The 18,164-nt window shown below is 46.5% G+C and overlaps 1 protein-coding gene across 1 annotated transcript in view; it reads right to left on the reverse strand.

Annotated features, from left to right (window-relative positions):
- The window catches only part of LOC122384450 (glutathione S-transferase theta-1-like), a 61,544-nt gene that overhangs the window by 20,107 nt on the left and 23,273 nt on the right, over window positions 1-18,164 (reverse strand). The window contains exon 3 of the mRNA XM_043371842.1: window positions 8,782-8,872. Within this exon, the coding sequence (XP_043227777.1) occupies window positions 8,782-8,872 (91 nt within the window). The remainder of the gene's footprint in view (window positions 1-8,781; window positions 8,873-18,164) is intronic.

The following is an 18,164-nucleotide window of genomic DNA, read 5'->3' on the forward strand; positions in this document are numbered from 1 at the left end:
CTTTTACGAGAATGGCGCCCTTTTCATGATCTCATGGCGCCCTCGTAACCATGTGGCGCCCCCACGTCCTAACCTAACCTAACCTAACCTAACCCACCCACGTAGCACTACTGACTGTGCGGCGCCCTTCTGGCCTCTTAGCGCCCCTGGACCACATAGCGTTTTCAATCACTCGGCGCCCTCCTAAGAGAATGGCGCCCTTTTCATCGTCTCACGGCGCCCTCGTAAGTCGTAACCGTCTGGCGCCTCCACATTTGGTGCCCCTCCTACTGGATGGCGCCTCTCTACATATTTTTTACGTCCTTCCGGTCAGTTTCCACTTTTAAGCGTGTATTTGTTTAGTCAGACACGTCACTTGAAGCGCCCTTCGGCTAGCAATGTTATCAAATTCGGTGTTGATTTAGGCTCCCACGTAAAGAATACCTATCTATCGCGCCCCAAAACGGCCTGGCGCCGGGCGCCCCTACAGCTGGGCACCCACAATCATTTTAGGAAAATTACACCCCTGCCCGTATGTGTGGTTAACTTTAAGCTGATCCTCAAGAACCTATGTGTTTGTCTCTTCCTTATTGTCGTTTGATAAATTCCATTTATCCTACATGTATAATTCCCAAGAAGCCATCGCAGTACTAATCAGTGGCGAATCCCAGGGTGGAGGTCACATGGGTCATGACTTAGGGCCTGGGGTCACCACATACCTGCCAGGAGCACCACAGGCCTGACAGCAGCCGACAGGGGCACCACAGGCCCGCCAGGGGTGCCAAAGGCCTAGCAGGGGCACCACGGGCCTGTCAGTGGCACCACAGGCCTGTCAGGAGCACCATCGGACCAGCAAAAGCACTACAGGTCTTCCAGGGGCACCACAGACCTGCCAGGGGCACCAGAGGCCTGTCAGGGGCACTATCGGCTTCGCAGGGGAACCACCGGCCTCGCAAGGGCACCATGGGCCTGTCAAGGGCACCACAAGCCTGTCGTTGGCAATTTAGGATTGTCAGAGGCACCACAAACCTGTCAAGGGCACCTGCGTTCTAACAGGGGCACCACAAACCTGCCAAGACCCAGGGACACCACAGGCCTAGCAAGGACACCACAGGCCTGTCAGGGGCACCACGGGCCTGTCAGGGCCCATGGGCACCTAAGTCATGTCAGGGCCCACCGTAGGCTTGTCAGGGGGCAGGGTAGGTAGGTACCACAGTCTTTCCAGGGGCACCAGCGGCCTAGCAGGGGCACCAGTCATGACATGACTAACCAAAAATAAAGAAAATAAAAAACTGAAAATAGGGCACCACCAAAATTAAGTGGCCGAAATCCGTTGAGGTTTTAATTTTGGGCATAGGTAGGGGCACCACTTCGATTCATGACCCTCCCCTTTGAGTTTTCCCGAATCCGCCCCTGGTACGAATACATCAAATTTAAGGGGGGGCACCTTGCTATTGGTGCCCCCCTTGCAGAATTCAAGGGGGGGGGCACGGTGCCCCGGTGCCCCCCCGTTCCGCCGCCTATGTTGCAGCCGAAGTGCCCTGCTGAAAGCAGTGCGTGATTTCTGTATATACAGCTCTTACATTTTAAGACGCAAATTCTTGAGCGGAGGAGCGATCTGCCGGAGTTCTATAGCCTTGGATCTGCCGAAGAAACTCCGACTGCAAGCTTGATATGAAACAGACCACAGTGTATATAAATAGAACAGACTATAGAAATGAATCAGCGGACCGGTTTCGTCAATCAGACTTCTTCAGCGCTTACGTTTTTGAAAAAGCGCTGAAGAAGTCTGATAAACGAAACCGGTCCGCTTATTCATTTCTAATTGTTTTTTTTTTTTAATATATTCGTAGACTACTGGTTCTTTATTACATACCTGTCCAATAGAACGTAACGTCCTGACTACGATGCACCTAAAAGCTAAGCTCGGCCCGCCATAGTTACGAAGTTACGGAGGTTGGAATTTCAAGGTTATTTGGGCTAGCCCCTACGATATCCGTCAAAATTTGTATACGGATACTCTAGATCAGGGGTCGGCAAATGGTGGGGCATGCCCCCTTTGGGGGTAATGGAGCCCCTTCGGCGGGGGTAATGAGGGCCCCTGAGAAAGCCTAGCTTTTTAGAACTAAGGGCTTCCTTGATGGGACAAACATCGTGACTGTTGCGCCCCAAAGATTTACCCAGGCCAAACGCACACAGCATGAATTGCTTACATGGCGCATACCAATTTTTATATAGCTTCACACCATTCCGTACAGTCGTGCAAAGGCAACTGCAATGTTTTAACCATCGCCTGTCTACTGGCGCTTTCACAGCCGCTTGCGTAAGGGGAGGGCCCTTGTTATTTCATCTCATTGAAGAGGTCAGTGGCAAGTGTCGAGAAAATTGTGACCCGCTATAACTTCTTGAAGTGGGATTTTATGACCCGACATGATCACCAGAAAAGTTCATAAGCCAACGGTCATTTGGGCCCACGTCCATCATCCATGTCATGATGTTATCCGGGCAGGTGGAAAAAAATGATCGGCCCGAGGGTACAATTTTGTTGTAATCCGACGCCTTTTACGTGAGTTATTCACGACCCCCCCCCCCTGCTGCCCCTATACGTACGAGGGTTAAAAGTGATATATGAAATGTTTTTTGGAGGAAGTGTCATGTTTTACTCCGCGCCTTGCTGGGGCTCCTGGATTTCCACGCCCTGCTGGGGGGAGGAGGTGTTTGTTTAACCCCCTTCTAACCCTCGCCCGCACATGCCATTTTCCCATCCTAGAACGCACATGGGGGGGGGGGGGGGTTGCCACCCCCCGCGCCATTTCGTTCCTGTTGGAGATAGAGCTTAGCGGTAAAGATCAAAAAGATTCTTTGGGAAGAGACGAATCCAATGATACCCAGTTTTACCTTCTCAGGTCAGTCATTGATCTTCCAGGTCAGGTCAAACTAAAAAATGTTGCTGTTTTTGGTCACCGTTGGATATCAAGTGCGCTGGTTATCATATACCGATGACGATGCCGTTTTCTGGTGCCAAGCCAGCTAGAACCTCTTTGTCACACTACCCGACCAGGATTTTGCTGCTGAGGTCATTTCAGGTCAAGTTAGGTCAAGGTCAATTATATGTGTTTGTATGTCTGTGTGTGTCTGTGTGTATACTGATGTGTGCGTGCACCGATTGTTTATGTGTCCATATTACATGAAATCATGATCTGAGAAGCTTTTACCAAAAATGCAGTCAAAAAACTTCACAAAAAGTAAATTCCGCTTGCCTAAAACGCAATTATCTTAGATGACCTAGGTTGACCTCGACCTTGACCTTGACATCTGTACATCGTCGAACAACATATTCCATGATAGGTGGGAGATAAGACTGGCAAAAAAGGCCGAAATCAAGGTGTCAAACGCTCACAAGACCCATAGCCAACGCAAGATGTTGAGAATTGGCCATTTGGGTCATGACATGACCTGAAAAACAAGGTCATATCTCCGAAACCAAAAACCCCAAAAACTGGAAATTTTCAGTGGACATCAAGTTCAAGGATAGAGGAGCAGCTATACGAAAAATCAGCCTTCTAGCTCTAAAAATGTTGAGTGCAGAGTAGAAAGACTACCTGGGGGGGGGGGGTGGCAACCACCCCCCCCCCCATGTGCGGGCGAGGGCTAACTCGGCTTATAGGCAACGTAACGATACGTGGTTGGCGGCGTTCGAAAGAGCGTAAAAAATAATGTCGAAATCAAATCCGGCACTTTTTTGGTCAGGTCAAAGATCAGGTCACCAGAGGTCATCGATAGCCAAAGTGTCGCCGTTTTTTAGACATTCGCGAAAAAACCGGCAGGTGTTCAAACACGCCCTCCCCAGCAGGGCGTGGGTTAAATTTGATGCATCGGAAGCGCAAAAATACCCAAAGAGTCACGGAAAGGTATGGATTTTCAGTAAAATTGGTCATGTAAGCAATGGAGTCTAGTAGGTGGGGGTAATGGCCCTGCCTGGCGCCCAGAAAGGGGGCACGACTCCGAAGGACCTGCCGACCACTGCTCTAGATGCTCTTCATTCATTCATTAGGGTTTACAGGCGCGTCGACTGCGGTGGTCATTTTGCGCCCATAACGCTGTACTGGTAAAGCGGATATGTCAACAGAGAACTGACGAACTGAAGAAGGCTAGAACTACTTGAGATACGTTATTACGAGCGAGCGAGCGCAGCGAGCGAAGTGAGTCTTTTCAATATAACGGAAAAATCTCAGTATGAGCGGCCCGGCCCGGCCCGGCCCGGCCCGGCCTGTAACGCTTTTGAGAGGCTTATATCTCAGCAACCGCTGGACCGATTGGCCTGCGGTCTTTTTTGTTGGGTAGCCCCATCCCTTCTACCCCGTAATTGACTACTTTTGATACATCTCAGTGACCGTCGTGGCACGTGCCACGTGAAAAGTCAAGGGTGTTCAAGCTGTTTTGCAAAAGTAGTGATTTTGAGAGGCTCATATCTCAGCAGCCGCTTGGGCGATTGACTTGCGGTAATTTTTGTAGGGCAGCAGCATCCCTTCTACCCAAAATAGGATACTCTCGATGCATGTGGGTCACCCCCAGTGCACGTGCAAAATACAACAATAAGAGGTGCCAAATTTGTTCCCATTTCAGTAACTCGGTAATTACTGGGGCGATTTCGCTGAAACTTGGCATACAGGTAGGCACCCACCAGGCAATGCATTCCCATGTGTTACGGTTAGGGTGCTACTGCACGTGCGCACGTGCAGGGGGCGTTTCCAGATCTCGAGAACGGCTGGGCCGATTGCGCTCAAATTTGGTACACGGTTGGGGACCAGTTAGTAGGGTGCCGTGCAAAAGTCATTTTGGACCCCGTTCGCACGTGCGCACGTGCAGAATGCCGCTTCCAGATCTCAGGAACGGCTGGGCCGATTGCGTTCAAATTTGGCACACCGCTAGCGACCAGTTAGAAGGGTGCTTTGCGCAAGCCCGTTGGAAGCACCCTCTCGCCCTTCCGCACGTGCAGGGCTCACTATCTCGCTCGCTCGTTCTTCGCCCAAAAGGCGTTTTACTGGTACTAGTAAAACGAGTATATCACAGGAAAACTGATGGATTGAATGTAAGAAAAGATGCCGCCGGATAAAACCCAGGGTGAGTCGTCACCCAACAGGTGGCGGATGGTGGTGCCAGGGGCAATGCGGCCGAGGCAGCGTGTCCGGTTTGGTTCGAGGCAGGGCTGCGGAGTCGATGGATATTCGGCGACTCCGACTCCGACTCCGACTCCGGCTTTCAAAAACCAGCTCCGACTCCGACTCCGACTCCGGGCAGAATTGTCGACTCCGACCGACTCCAACTCCCGACTCCGACTCCGCAGACCTAGCAGGGCTGCGGAGTCGACAGATTTTCGGTGACTCCGACTCCGACTCCGGCTCGGGTTTCTAAAATCGACTCCGACTCCGACTCCGACTCCGGTCACAACTGTCGACTCCGACCGACTCCGACTCCGACTCCGACTCCGCAGCCCTGGTTCGAGGTGCGGGCAACTTAAGAGAATGTGAGTGACTGTAGATGCTCTTCATTACGAATATCACAAAATCGGCCCGCAATATTTCAAAAGTTACGGAGGTTTGAATTTCAAGGTCATCATGGCGAGCACTTGGGATTTCCGTCAAAATTGGTATACGGACATACCACATCTTCCTAATTATGAATATCATAAAAGTTAAGCTGGGCTTGCCATATTTTTAATGTTAGGAAGTCACAAAGTTACGGAATTTCAAGGTCATTGGGCGAGCCCCAGCGATTTTCGTCAAAATTTGTATGCGGACACATTGCAGCTCTTCATTACGAATATCGTAAAAGTTAAGCTTGGCCTGCACTGTTACAAAAGTTAATGAGGTTTAAAATTCACTGAAATACAAACTTCTGTAGCTTTTAAAATACATAAAGCGGACCGAGCTGAATTTTTATGATATTCGTAATGGAGACTAGCATGTAATGTGTCCATATGCAAATTTTGACGAAAATCGCAGGGGCTCGCCCGATGACCTTGAAATTCCGTAGCTTTGTGACTCCCTAACTTTAAAATGGCGGGCCTAGCTTAACTTTTATTACGAGCGAGCGAGCGCAGCGAGCGAAGCGAAGTCTTTTCAATATAACGGAAAAATCTCAGTATGAGCGGCCCGGCCCGGCCTGTAACGCTTTTGAGAGGCTTATATCTCAGCAACCGCTGGACCGAATGGCCTGCGGTCTTTTTTGCTGGGTAGCCCCATCCCTTCTACCCCGTAATTGACTACTTTTGATACATCTCAGTGACCGCCGTGGCACGTGCCACGTGAAAAGTCAAGGAGGGTGTTCAAGCAGTTTTGCAAAAGTAATGATTTTGAGAGGCCCATATCTCAGCAGCGGCTTGAGCGATTGTCTTGCGGTCATTTTTATAGGGTAGCTGCATCCCTTCTACCAAAGGTCGGATACTCTTCATCTATGTGAGTGACCCCCACTGCACGTGCAAAATACAACAATAAGAGGTGCCAAATTTGTTGCCATTTCAGTAACTCGGTAATTACTGGGGCGATTTCGCTGAAACTTGGCATACAGGTAGGCACCCACCACGCAATGCATTCCCATGTGTTGCGGTTAGGGTGCTACTGCACGTGCGCACGTGCAGGGGGCGTTTCCAGATCTCGAGAACGGCTGGGCCGATTGCGCTCAAATTTGGTACGCGGTTGGGGACCGGTTAGTAGGGTGCCGTGCAAAAGTCATTTTGGACCCCGTTTGCACGTGCGCACGTGCAGAATGCCGCTTCCAGATCTCAGGAACGGCTGGGCCGATTGCGTTCAAATTTGGTACACCGCTAGCGACCGGTTAGAAGGGTGCTTTGCACAAGCCCGTTGGAAGTACCCTCTCGCCCTTCTGCACGTGCAGGGCTCACTATCTGGCTCGCTCGTTCTTCGCCCAAAAGGCGTTTTACTGGTGACTAGAGGTACAGGTTTACGCGATAACTGTAGGTATGTTTTGATTTATGTTATGTTACGGGTGCATTAGTTGGGGTGATTGACTTGTATTTTTAGATGTATTATTTGGATAGATTTGGGTAGCTATTTTTAATTAAACTGTAAGGTTGGTGATAGGTGCGGGGTGTTCAAGTGTTTTGTATGTTAGGCCCTTTTTGAACTTAACCCTACCCCTACCCTACCCTACCCTACCCTGCCCTACCCTACCCTACCCTGCACTACCCTAACCTACCCTACCCTACCCTACCCCTACCCTACCCTACCCCTACACTACCCTACCCTAACCTACCCTACACTACCCTACCCCTACACTACCCTACCATACCCTACCCTACCCTACCCCTACACTACCCTTCCCTACCCTAACCTAACCTACCCTACCCTACCCTACCCTAACATAACCTACCCTACACTACCCTACCCTACCCTACCCTATCCTACAATCCCCTACCCTACCCTACCCCTACACTACCCTACTCTACCCCTACCCTACCCTACACTTCCCTGCCTTACGCTACCGTACAATCCCCTACCCTACCCTATCCTACCCTACCCTACCCTACAATCCCCTACCCTACCGTACCCTACCCTAACCTACCCCTACCCCTACACTACCCTACCCTACCCTACTCTACCCTACCCTACCCTACCCTACCCTACAATCCCCTACCCTACCCTACCCTGCCCTACAATCCCCTACCCTACCCTACCCTACCCTAACCTACCCTTCCCTACCCTACCCTACCCTACCCCTACCCTATCCCTACACTACCCTACCCTACCATACACTGCCACCGACAATCCAAGTTTCAGCTAAATCGGCCCAGAAACGGCTGAGATTTTGCAAGAACAAATTTATTGTATTTACTGGCGAATCCCCTGGGCGAGCGGTGCCTTGTGTCGGCCTTCGTTGTCAAAGGTCAATGACCTCCCGGCTCTGATGCTTTTCACTCAGTTTTGGAAGCGAACAACTGAGACTAAAGCACGTGCGTTCTGCTCGGCGCCGGTCGCGGCCGCACCACGTGCACACCGCTGAACCCACACCCTCGAAAATTTAATACGACAATTGAGTGCACGCGTCCGACTTACAGCGAAAATTTCACCCCCGTAGCCCTTACCGTTCCCGAGCAATAGCCTGTTGCCGATTCTAGTGTAAACCCTATGGCACACCACGTGAGCACGCGCCACGGGCGCACCCCCGGCCGCATCGTGCCCAAAATTTAATACGACCTGTTGAATAACGCGACCCACGAGTGGCAAAAAGTTCACCCTCCTGCGTCAATCGACGGCGCCGTAATGAGCCATTTTGGGAGTTACCCCGACGGCGGCGGACTTTTTAGGATTTATAATAGCAGATATTCGTCATGAGGAGGTTGCAATATATTCGTATAGGTACCTACCAAATTTTGACGGAAATCGCAGGGGCTCGCCATGATGACCTTGAAATTCAAATCTCTAACATTTAAAACATGGCGGGCCGAACTATAATTTTGCGATATTCTTAATGACGGGTATCTTAAGTATCCGTATACAAATTTTGACGGAAATCGTAGGGCTCACCCAAATCAACTTGAAATTCAAACCTCCGTGACTTCGTTGATATGGCGGGCCTAGCTTAGACTTTGGGTGCATCGAAATCAGGACGTTACGTTCTATCTACTGACCAAGTTTGGTCCAAATCGGAGGGACTCGCCTGACTCCGAATCTTAGATTATAGATTAGGATTCGCTTATACATCTAACTTGACGACCGTTACGATTTGTTCGGCCATAATTCGGTTTAAAATGATAGTTGTTAAGAACTAAATCAGTCTTACCTTTCGGTGAGCTTAAAGCCATCCTGGTTAATAGCTGGCACCAATCCAAAAGGATTCACCTCGGACAGGTACTTATCCGTCCTATGCTCCCCTGTAACAAGATAAATAGGCATGTTAACAGGTAATGCTTCTTTTCACAATCAAGATGGTCCTGGCGATCTTCATTTTAGGTAGGGGAGAGTGGGGTAATTTGGCCGGTGGTGTAAATTGGCCGCCCCCTCCTGTACCATGTCTAATAAAAGTGAGTGAAATAACTCTAGTCTCTATTCATTTGTCATGGGAAGAAATAACTGGAGGACAAATGTCAAAACTTTGCCCCTCGTAGTTTTATTCAAAATTAATAAAACGTTATTTTCATTAGAAAATGGTAACTTTTGCTTCTGTTTACAAAGTTGTATAACATGTAGTATTTGGGCTAAAAACGAATTCAGACATTATAGCGCCATTCTTGGGGGTGTTCAGCGGTTCCAAGAGCAATTTCATCTAATTCCGTATAGCCGTGATGACTTTATAGACAAAAATTTTCAGAATGGCAATATAGGGTAATTTGGCCGGGACTAGCGGGGCAACTTGGCCGGTGCGCTCATGGTCACTATGCTAGGACGGCCGAGTTTTCATGGTCAATTGTACCATAAATGACATGATTCATGACCAACTTTGACTTCTTTGATGCCTTACTTCCGATTGGTCAACTGTAAGAGCATGTGACGTCATCAAAGGCTACCAAACGTTTTTTGCTAATAAATCCTTACATAAAAATGGTACAGCCACACAAATGGTCTCATTCTGTTCAGTTCGCCAAGGCGCATCGAATGATATGCATGATGACCTTGAAATCACGTGACCTTGAGGTCAAGCGACCTGAGGTAATGCGACCTGAGGTCAACCTTTGACCTTGACTTCTCGAGGTCAACACATATATGTTTCGATGCGCACTGACGAGAAAATTACGATGGTACTCGAAGTTTTGGCCTAGCTTGATTACTTCAAAAGTTATTCGTAAAAAAACTGTCCTCGCATCTAGAGCCGCTAATTTGGCTATTGTGACCCCTGTGACCCCTGAGTCAACCTCCAAAATGCGGCAAATGCGTCATAGGACACACGTCATTGCTGAATCTGAAGCTGACTCGCAATATAAGAGAAAATCCCGACCGCAAACTAACACCGGCCAAATTACCCCACACCCCAGCCAAATAACCCTGCTAGTGGGGCAATTTGGCCGCCTTGCAGACCTTTGTAATACGTCACAGTTTCAATATAAGTAATTACTCTATCATTTCAAGTTCACTGTCCAGTAAAGTAAAATGAATGCGACACCTGCCAGCGTTGAGAAAATGCAGAAATGTGTCGTCAATTTTAAGTTACATCGATTTCTAAAAAAAGCGGCCAAATTACCCCACTCTCCCCTACATACAGCAAGCATGTAATTTGGCACTAACAGCGTATCGCGTATCTTGAAAGTATTGCGTCACGTCATGGGTTGCGGCGTCTCGGCGAACTAACTAGGGGAGACCCGGGACTCGGGAGGTATGGGCCCCCTGGAGGTATGGACTATGGGCCATCGCAGTTTTGAAGAAGTGCTGCGTATTTTTACACGTATAACCACGTTAACTGGTAGCAGCCATTCCGTTATACAACCCACGTGATTTCCAAAATCGTTCTCAGTCTGCTTTGGCAATGAGCGGCGATACAGCGTTTTTGCCCTCTTCGAGTAAAATACGGTACATAAAGTCAATTCGTGATCAACGTGAACCGGGCTAGTTTTATTATGTCAGACCATCGATAACGTAAAGTTTACAACATGCGAATTAAGATTGGATAGACAATTTGAAACTTTCTTGCAAGATTATGAGCTGAGATGCTACGCACATTCTGGCGTCCTAGCCGGGAGGTTCGCCCCCCCCCCCAGTGATCCTCAAACAATAAAATGATGCTTTCTTTGATTGTCCTCATGAAAAAGTTTTGTTTTTATCGCGCATTGTCGAAAATATAACTATAGATTGCATTTGAACATAAAAATATTGTTTGTCTTATTTCATGGAACATGATTGAGTTAACCGTAATAAATATGTGCCCAAGTGGCCTCCATGAAGTAAGCTGTTGGCCGTTCATGCGGTACATGAGCTCTAAGACAGCTCAAGGTAGATCCCAGCTACGAGTATTGTTCTCAATGTCGAGGAAAGGATATGAAACATGACACCGGCCCATACCTCCCGGAACATGGCCCATACCTCCCGGCGTATTTTGATAGATCAAAAAAGCGCATGATTTATTAAAAGTTATCTCGAGACAAAATAGCTGATCCCAGATACCTAATATCAGGCGCACTTTACAGGCGAAAGGCGATGTCACGTACAAAGAGTGAAAAAAAGATATAGCCACTGCCCACTGGAAGAAAATTACCATTTCACAAAACCGGCCCATACCTCCCGGGTCTCCCCTACTCCATTCAGTTTGAGGACCCCAGCAGTGAGGTCATGGCCTGTATCATAAAAAGTACGCTGTAACACGATCCTACGCCAGCGGCAAAAGAACTGCTGTATGACGCAGGCACCAGCGGCTGACAATTGGGTCGAAACAGGTGGAGGCCGGCCAGGGGTCATGCTCGTATCGCTCTCCGCTGACCTCGTGCACCGCCCAGGGCATGAGTCAGTTTTAACCCTCGCCGGCCGAGGGGGGGGGGGGCGGCTGATGCCGCCCCCCATAGGTTTTTTGCTTTATTGCTTTTGTTAAAGATTTTTTTCTTTTCTTTTTTTCAAAATGTGTTGAAACGAAAGAGAATTGCCTAAACTTTTCAAAAAACGTCACACCAATATCGTATTGAAACAAGAGATCCCAAAAAGATCCGGGATCCGGGATCTGCAAGATCCAAGATCCGGGATCTTGTGGGATCTTGGATCCAACACTGCAGCTTTTGTCGATGGATCCTGGAGATCCAGGACTCTGTGTCATCATTTCGCCGATAGATCCTGGAGATATTGGATCCTGGTTTTTGAATTTGTCGAGGGATCTTGGGGATCTTGGATCTTAAGTAAAATTTTAAGAATCCTGAGAGATTGGCATCCTGAGTAGAAAGGTTTAGTACCATTTGACTTTGGTGGCGGTGTTTTGATGTTGTAACTATTTAGTATTATTCTGACAGAAGTTATGATAGGTATGTTTGATGTTGTACATGTATAGTCTCTCTTAAAAGTATCGCTTCACGGGCTGCGGCGCGCCGCAGCCGCCGCGGCGGCTCGGCGAACTATTCCATTCAGTTTGAGGACCCCAGCAGTGAGGTCATGGCCTGTATCATAAAACGTACGCTGTGACACGATCCTACGCCAGCGGCAAAAGAACTGCTGTATGACGCAGGCACCAGCGGCTGACAACTGGGTCGAAACAGGTGGAGGCCGGCCAGGGGTCATGCTCGTATCGCTCTCCCTTGACCCCGTCCAACGCCCCAGGCGGATACCGGCGCCGCTTGGGTTCATCAGTCGGGCGCTCATTGGTCTGTCTTGGTGGGCGCCGATCACTGTTAACACAGTGTGCGTAACACGTAAAATCACAACGAAGCAAATTTCCGTCATAACCATACTCTGAAGAGGCCTTCTAAACGACGTAAACAGGTCATGGGAGGGGGCGGGGGCGATAACCTGGCATCAAATAAGGCTTTTAAAAAGAAAACGGCTGGACGGTCAACATTTTTTGTCGCTGTTCGCTAGCCGGCTCATTAAAAAAGAGAGCAGGTTCAAATAAAGGACTATGTGGCTAGAGAGCATATATTTTTGTGATTGGAATCCGCTCGCGGGTGCACCTGCAACCACGGATGTATTCTGTTAGCGGGTGCAACTGATTTTTTCGTCTTCGTGCACTGGTTTCTGGGTTATACCAAAAACCTGTGGTAGCAGGTAGTCGTGCCGATGACGGATCAAATTTTCAACTTTGTAATGAAACAAATCTCAACAAATTCTCTACGAGTAGGGTGGCTCCCGTTGACCACATGCTTACTGCCATCACAAGTTACCGCACGGCGACCGCCCCCCCCCCCATCCCTGCGCGACCACTCCCCTCGCCCGCCGCACCGGCTGCCACCGCGTGTCAGGCCTCGGTCAAAGCTACCAGCGGCTCTCAAACTTTCCGCCCAACCGCGGCTAAGACAGATGGCGCCCTCCCCTCAGAGTCGCGATACTTTCAAGAGAGACTATACATGTCCATTTAGTGCCTAGAAAGCAACTCTAAAAATAGAAGCAAATGGCCAAACATCCAGAAACACATTTCAAATAAAAAAACAATCAGCCAGCATCCAGCAATGAGCAAACCAGTGGTACAGAACATGAATAAATGCTGATGAAAGCATATCATGCAACAAAAGCCTAACAGTAAACTAATAGGAAGCTGAAATGAAGTCTACATCTAGTATATGTACTCTATCACAGATAACAGTAGTAGGTACTATTGTTATCTGTGGCTCTATACATTATGCAAGAAACCAGACCGTTCAATGAAATGTTGAAAATCAAAACAAATGTCTGCTACATTATTTGTGCTCCAGCATTTTTTTTTTATTCAGGCCTCCCTCCAACGGGCACTGATCGTCCCAATTACAGGAGGGCTCCTCCTCCTCCTGGGCCTCATTAGCACCTTCCATAATCGTTTTGCGTCGAAATACCTTAGCAATAAAAGTTTCGGCAGGTACTGAAACACACAGTGCCAGAATATCGTCAACGTGAGTTCACGCATTTAAAGGAACAGTATCACCATTTTGATGAAATTTGACATTGCATAGGCCCCACCTTTCTGGTCCGGGAACTGAAGACCGATCCTCGAAGCTCCACACCGTTATCCCGCTATCGCCGCTCAAAGTACGAAAGGTGTACTACACTTTGAATCGTGCTTCACTATCTTCACTGTTTAAATGTTTGCGCCGTTTTGAATTGACCGCCAGTAATAAAACTTTTACCCTGGTCATTTCATCAAATTTTATAAAGCCAAAACGTTTTTCGCACTTATTCATCACCGTTAAATTCATTAAATAGTCGTAGGCAATTTCCGCTGTTTCCTTCGGATTCTAGCGGCTCAACAAAGGAATTCCTCCAGCTTGAATCACAATCTCCCTCCAATGTATGACGTTTATCACGTGATTGTCACGTGATATTTTCTCCCATTGTCAATTGTCACGTCCAATTGTCACTCCCTCCAATTGTCACGTGATATTTTTATAGGCAATACCTAAGGCTACCTCTCCCTAAGGACAACTCAATCAGAAGAACGACCGCGTAAGCGTAGCGTCAATAATGTATTATCTGCGCCAGTTCTGTAGTAATTTTGCATGCTTCCAAACTGGCGGCCATGCTTGTATAGTGGTGGTTCACTCATGAAAATGAATCATGAAAATGAAATGTGGTTGCAATATTTTTCACCGAGTTCGGTCCTCAAACTATGTTTTTCTGATTCAGAAAAATAAGAAATGCTAGTAAAAAAAAAAATCAGCTCCATACATTGATTTTTTTTCGATGATACTGTCCCTTTAAAAGTTACCGCAAAAAGTGGGGTCTCAAGGGGCTTGACGTCCATGGTAAGTCCATAAAAAGGACTCGCTGCCTCAATGTCGCTGCCTCAAGATCCTTCCTCGCTGCATCAATATTGAGGGGGCGGCGCCCCCTCGGCTCTCAACTTGGGGGAAAGGGGCAAGCGCCTCCGCTGCCCCCTGTTCCCGGGTCTATGCTGGACGTGTCCCAGTTCACCCCATTGCAGTGTCAGAAAAGTGGCCCGTTTCTAAGTTTTCTTGAACTCGGAAGATTTGTTCTGCGAAAAGTCTTGACTAAAGTAAAGCAATTTTTGTTCTGTGAGCAAACGTTCCCTAAACAGATGGCCAATGATTTTTGTGTAACAATGTACCTCTACCCATCTATGTCAGCACTTAGGCACTATCAGGCTTGATGGAGCATTTCACAATGGGTCACTTAACAAAAACCCAACTGCCTGCCCACTATGACTGATTTTTCTTCTTCAGCAGATTTAGTCATCTCTCTCCAGTCTCCATGGCTACTGAATGAAGACCTGGACTCCTGAATAGAATGCAGTACAAACTACTGACCTACTCCCAAGAACCAGCACCGCCTGCTACTCTAAGTGCACCAGCTGACAGCTGTTGGCAAAACTTTCACTGGTAACCTTGTCCCTCACAATAACTGGTATTAGATTGGCAGCCTGAAGCCCATCAACTGTGATGTGTTATGAACAGGTGATCTGTGAATGGTGATCACACAGTGTGTGCGTGCATTAACAATTAATCCTGTATTTTTTAATAAAAATGTTGAAAATATTGTCACTCTTTCAACATCTGGTTCAACATGTATGATATGAATGAAGGACTACACAGCATGCAGGAGCTGGAAATGGGCAATGCCCCAATGGATATGCAGACTTAACGTAATCAGGTGAGATAAACCTGAAAAGCTCGATTTCATATCCATATTAGCATGCAGTGCCTACAAAGTAGTGAATGCTTTAAAAAAAACTTAGCTGACAGGCAACAGCAGTTCAAGTTAATAACGTAGTCAGGTGAGATAAACCTGAAAAGCTTGATTAATTTACACGTACACTGGTCTGAGAAACAACACTACCAAGCTAGTGCGTAGTATATGGGCAATGCCCCAAATGGATATGCAAACTTAACGTGGTCAGGTGAGATAAACCTGAAAAGCTCAGCTTGATTAATTTACATGTACACTGTTCTGAGAAATGACACATATACCAAGCTAGTGAGTAGTTAATGCTATCAGAAAATTATGGGTACTGGATAAGCATATTACCCATAATACCTATATCAGCAAAACCAATCCTACCTTTAAAATCACCTTCTCACACAAATCAAACCAAGGCCCTACATCAATATAGGTACCAAATCACAAAAATAACACGCGAGTCATGTAGGAGACGAGTCATGAGTCTTGGCCTTTTGACGTCTAAAACACTGCCATCGCCGCACCAACAAGTTCGCTCCCCGCCCGGCTCCCTTCATAATGCAATGCAACCGGGCGCAAACTTGTTCTGGATTCTCGCAGACTATATTTGGTGTTTCCGTGGTGGCAGACTATCCCCTGGTAAAAGTTCCCAATTGCAGTAAAGTATGAAAAAATGATATCAGTAGATGTAAAAAAGATTTTTCTTTTCAAAAATGTCAAAATTTAGCAATTTTATAACGTGTGCTGCCCATATTTTACGATAGTCTGCGGGGTCGTTCCGGGCCTGCTAAGGTCAGCTTCACTTGGATCGTTTAAGACACCTAGACATCATTCATTGCAAAACAAGGTATTGCTAGAATGGAAATTAATTGCTAAAAGTTATAGAATAGTTTTTGTTTCGTAAAAATGAGCAAAAAATGCGTATGGGGATAATAAGTGACAGCGTCTTTTGAGGTATCACCTTTTTGGTGCCGGCATAAGAGAGCTTGGACGAATTTATGGCAAATTCTTTGTGAATAATATTAAAATGAACAAAATAAACAGTTATTGTCTTTGTGATGCCTTTTTCCCATCTGAATTACACAAAAATTGATTTTTTGTTATTTTACTCGAACTCATGGCAGTAAGATATCTTAACTTGTAATAAATCGACCGAAGGCATTATTTTGTGCTGCATATTATTCATTAAATTTTGTATTAAAATAAATTGAACATCAAAATCGTTTTTGTCATTCGGCAATGAACTTAACCAGCAACAAATACATTTTTTAAAAATAAATATATTCTCAGACTAGGCAACGCTGTCTCGCGCGCTTTTACGCTTGCTTTTCCGCGAACGCGCCGGGTTAGTCTCGAGATTTGCGTGAGTTATAGCCTTGCGTGAGTTATTGTAAAGAGGTATAATTTCGTGGGGTAATTTAAGAGTTAAATGTTCATGTGCAATTTTTCTCGTTTTTTCATACTCAACAATACGATTTTTGTTTAAAGGCTGAGATACTGAGTCTAAGACTCATTCGACTTCGACCATCTTCGTTCAAGGAATCTGAGGTGGGATTGTTCATGTCAATTTTTGTAACAAGCTCAGGTAATGGTAATACTTAACATAAACCATGTGTTTTGTCTTAACTTCTCTCCTTCTTGATTATACCTTCACTTCTACCTAGGCTAAGAAACTGATATTCAAGGGTAGCTGCTTTCACACTAGTAGCCTTCTGGTGGGTTCAGATTGTTTTCTTGCATTTAGTTATGATATGTTCTTGGATTTCCCTTGTTTAAATTAGGCAAATGTGAGTATTAATATTTATATAGGTATGCATCATTATGCTTGAGCAATGGCAATGTAGCCTACCTGCTTATTAAGTAGATACAAGATTGCATGGGTATTCATTAAGCAGGCGTCTCACGAGATGCCAGATTTGAAACATAATCTAACCTGATCTAACCTTGCCTACTAACCTACAACCTACAAGCCTAATACCTACAACCTACAAACCTACAATCTACAAACCTACAACCTACCAACACTGCCTGCCTAGGATGCCAGGATGCGACACTGCCTAGGATTTAGGGTTCCTTACATCCACAAACCTACAACCTACCTTGCTATTGTAGACAGATCTGGCATCTCGTGAGATGCCTGCTTAATGATTACCATTGCTTGTTGGTCATGTACAAGTGTTTCACTTTGATATATGCTGCATTTCAACAATGTCTGCCCATTATGCTAAAAAGAAACTGATATAATGCGGTAGCTGCATTAAAAATTTGGAACCATAGTTGAGTTCCAACTTTGTTCTGCGACCTTTTCAAAATTTTAGTCTGCGAACTTAGATCCCCAAACCACTTTTCTGACACTGCCCCATTGTCAACCTAAAAACAGCAAAGAATGAAGTAGAAATAAACCGTTTACCAGTAATTGCAATCAATTTACTTAAATTTTAAATATTCTATTTTTTTACAAAGTTCAGTGACCTGACCTGACCCGAAAAAGCAGTTTGTGTCAGAAGATCCAGCTTGAATCAAGGGTTAGGTATGCCAAGTTTCAGCTCTCTATCGCCAGCGTGTTCGGAGCTTTTGCGAAAAAAAACTATGGGGGGCACCCGCCCCCCCTCGGCCGGCGAGGGTTAAAGGGACCCTCCCACCTTCAAAAAAGTTAATGAATTGGCATGAAAGTGATGTCGCTCGGTTCAGAAAGAGTGAAAACGAATATCTACCAAATTTCATCGAAAAATTTTCACCGGTTTTCAAGATATTAGACTTTTACTTTTGTTTACTTTTTGGGATTTCCGTTGTTCCTAGCGACTTTATTTGAAAGTGCGGCACTTGTTGCGCGCAAAGCAGCATATACCACCGAGTGCTACCAAACGCTTTAGTAAAAGATTTAAAATCGTTAGATCTGCGCTGACCACATTCAGAGAGGGCATTCTAACGTAT

The sequence above is a fragment of the Amphibalanus amphitrite genome, unplaced genomic scaffold, assembly GCF_019059575.1.
Source record: "Amphibalanus amphitrite isolate SeventyFive unplaced genomic scaffold, NRLGWU_Aamphi_draft 000190F_arrow, whole genome shotgun sequence".
Taxonomy (NCBI): domain Eukaryota; kingdom Metazoa; phylum Arthropoda; class Thecostraca; order Balanomorpha; family Balanidae; genus Amphibalanus; species Amphibalanus amphitrite.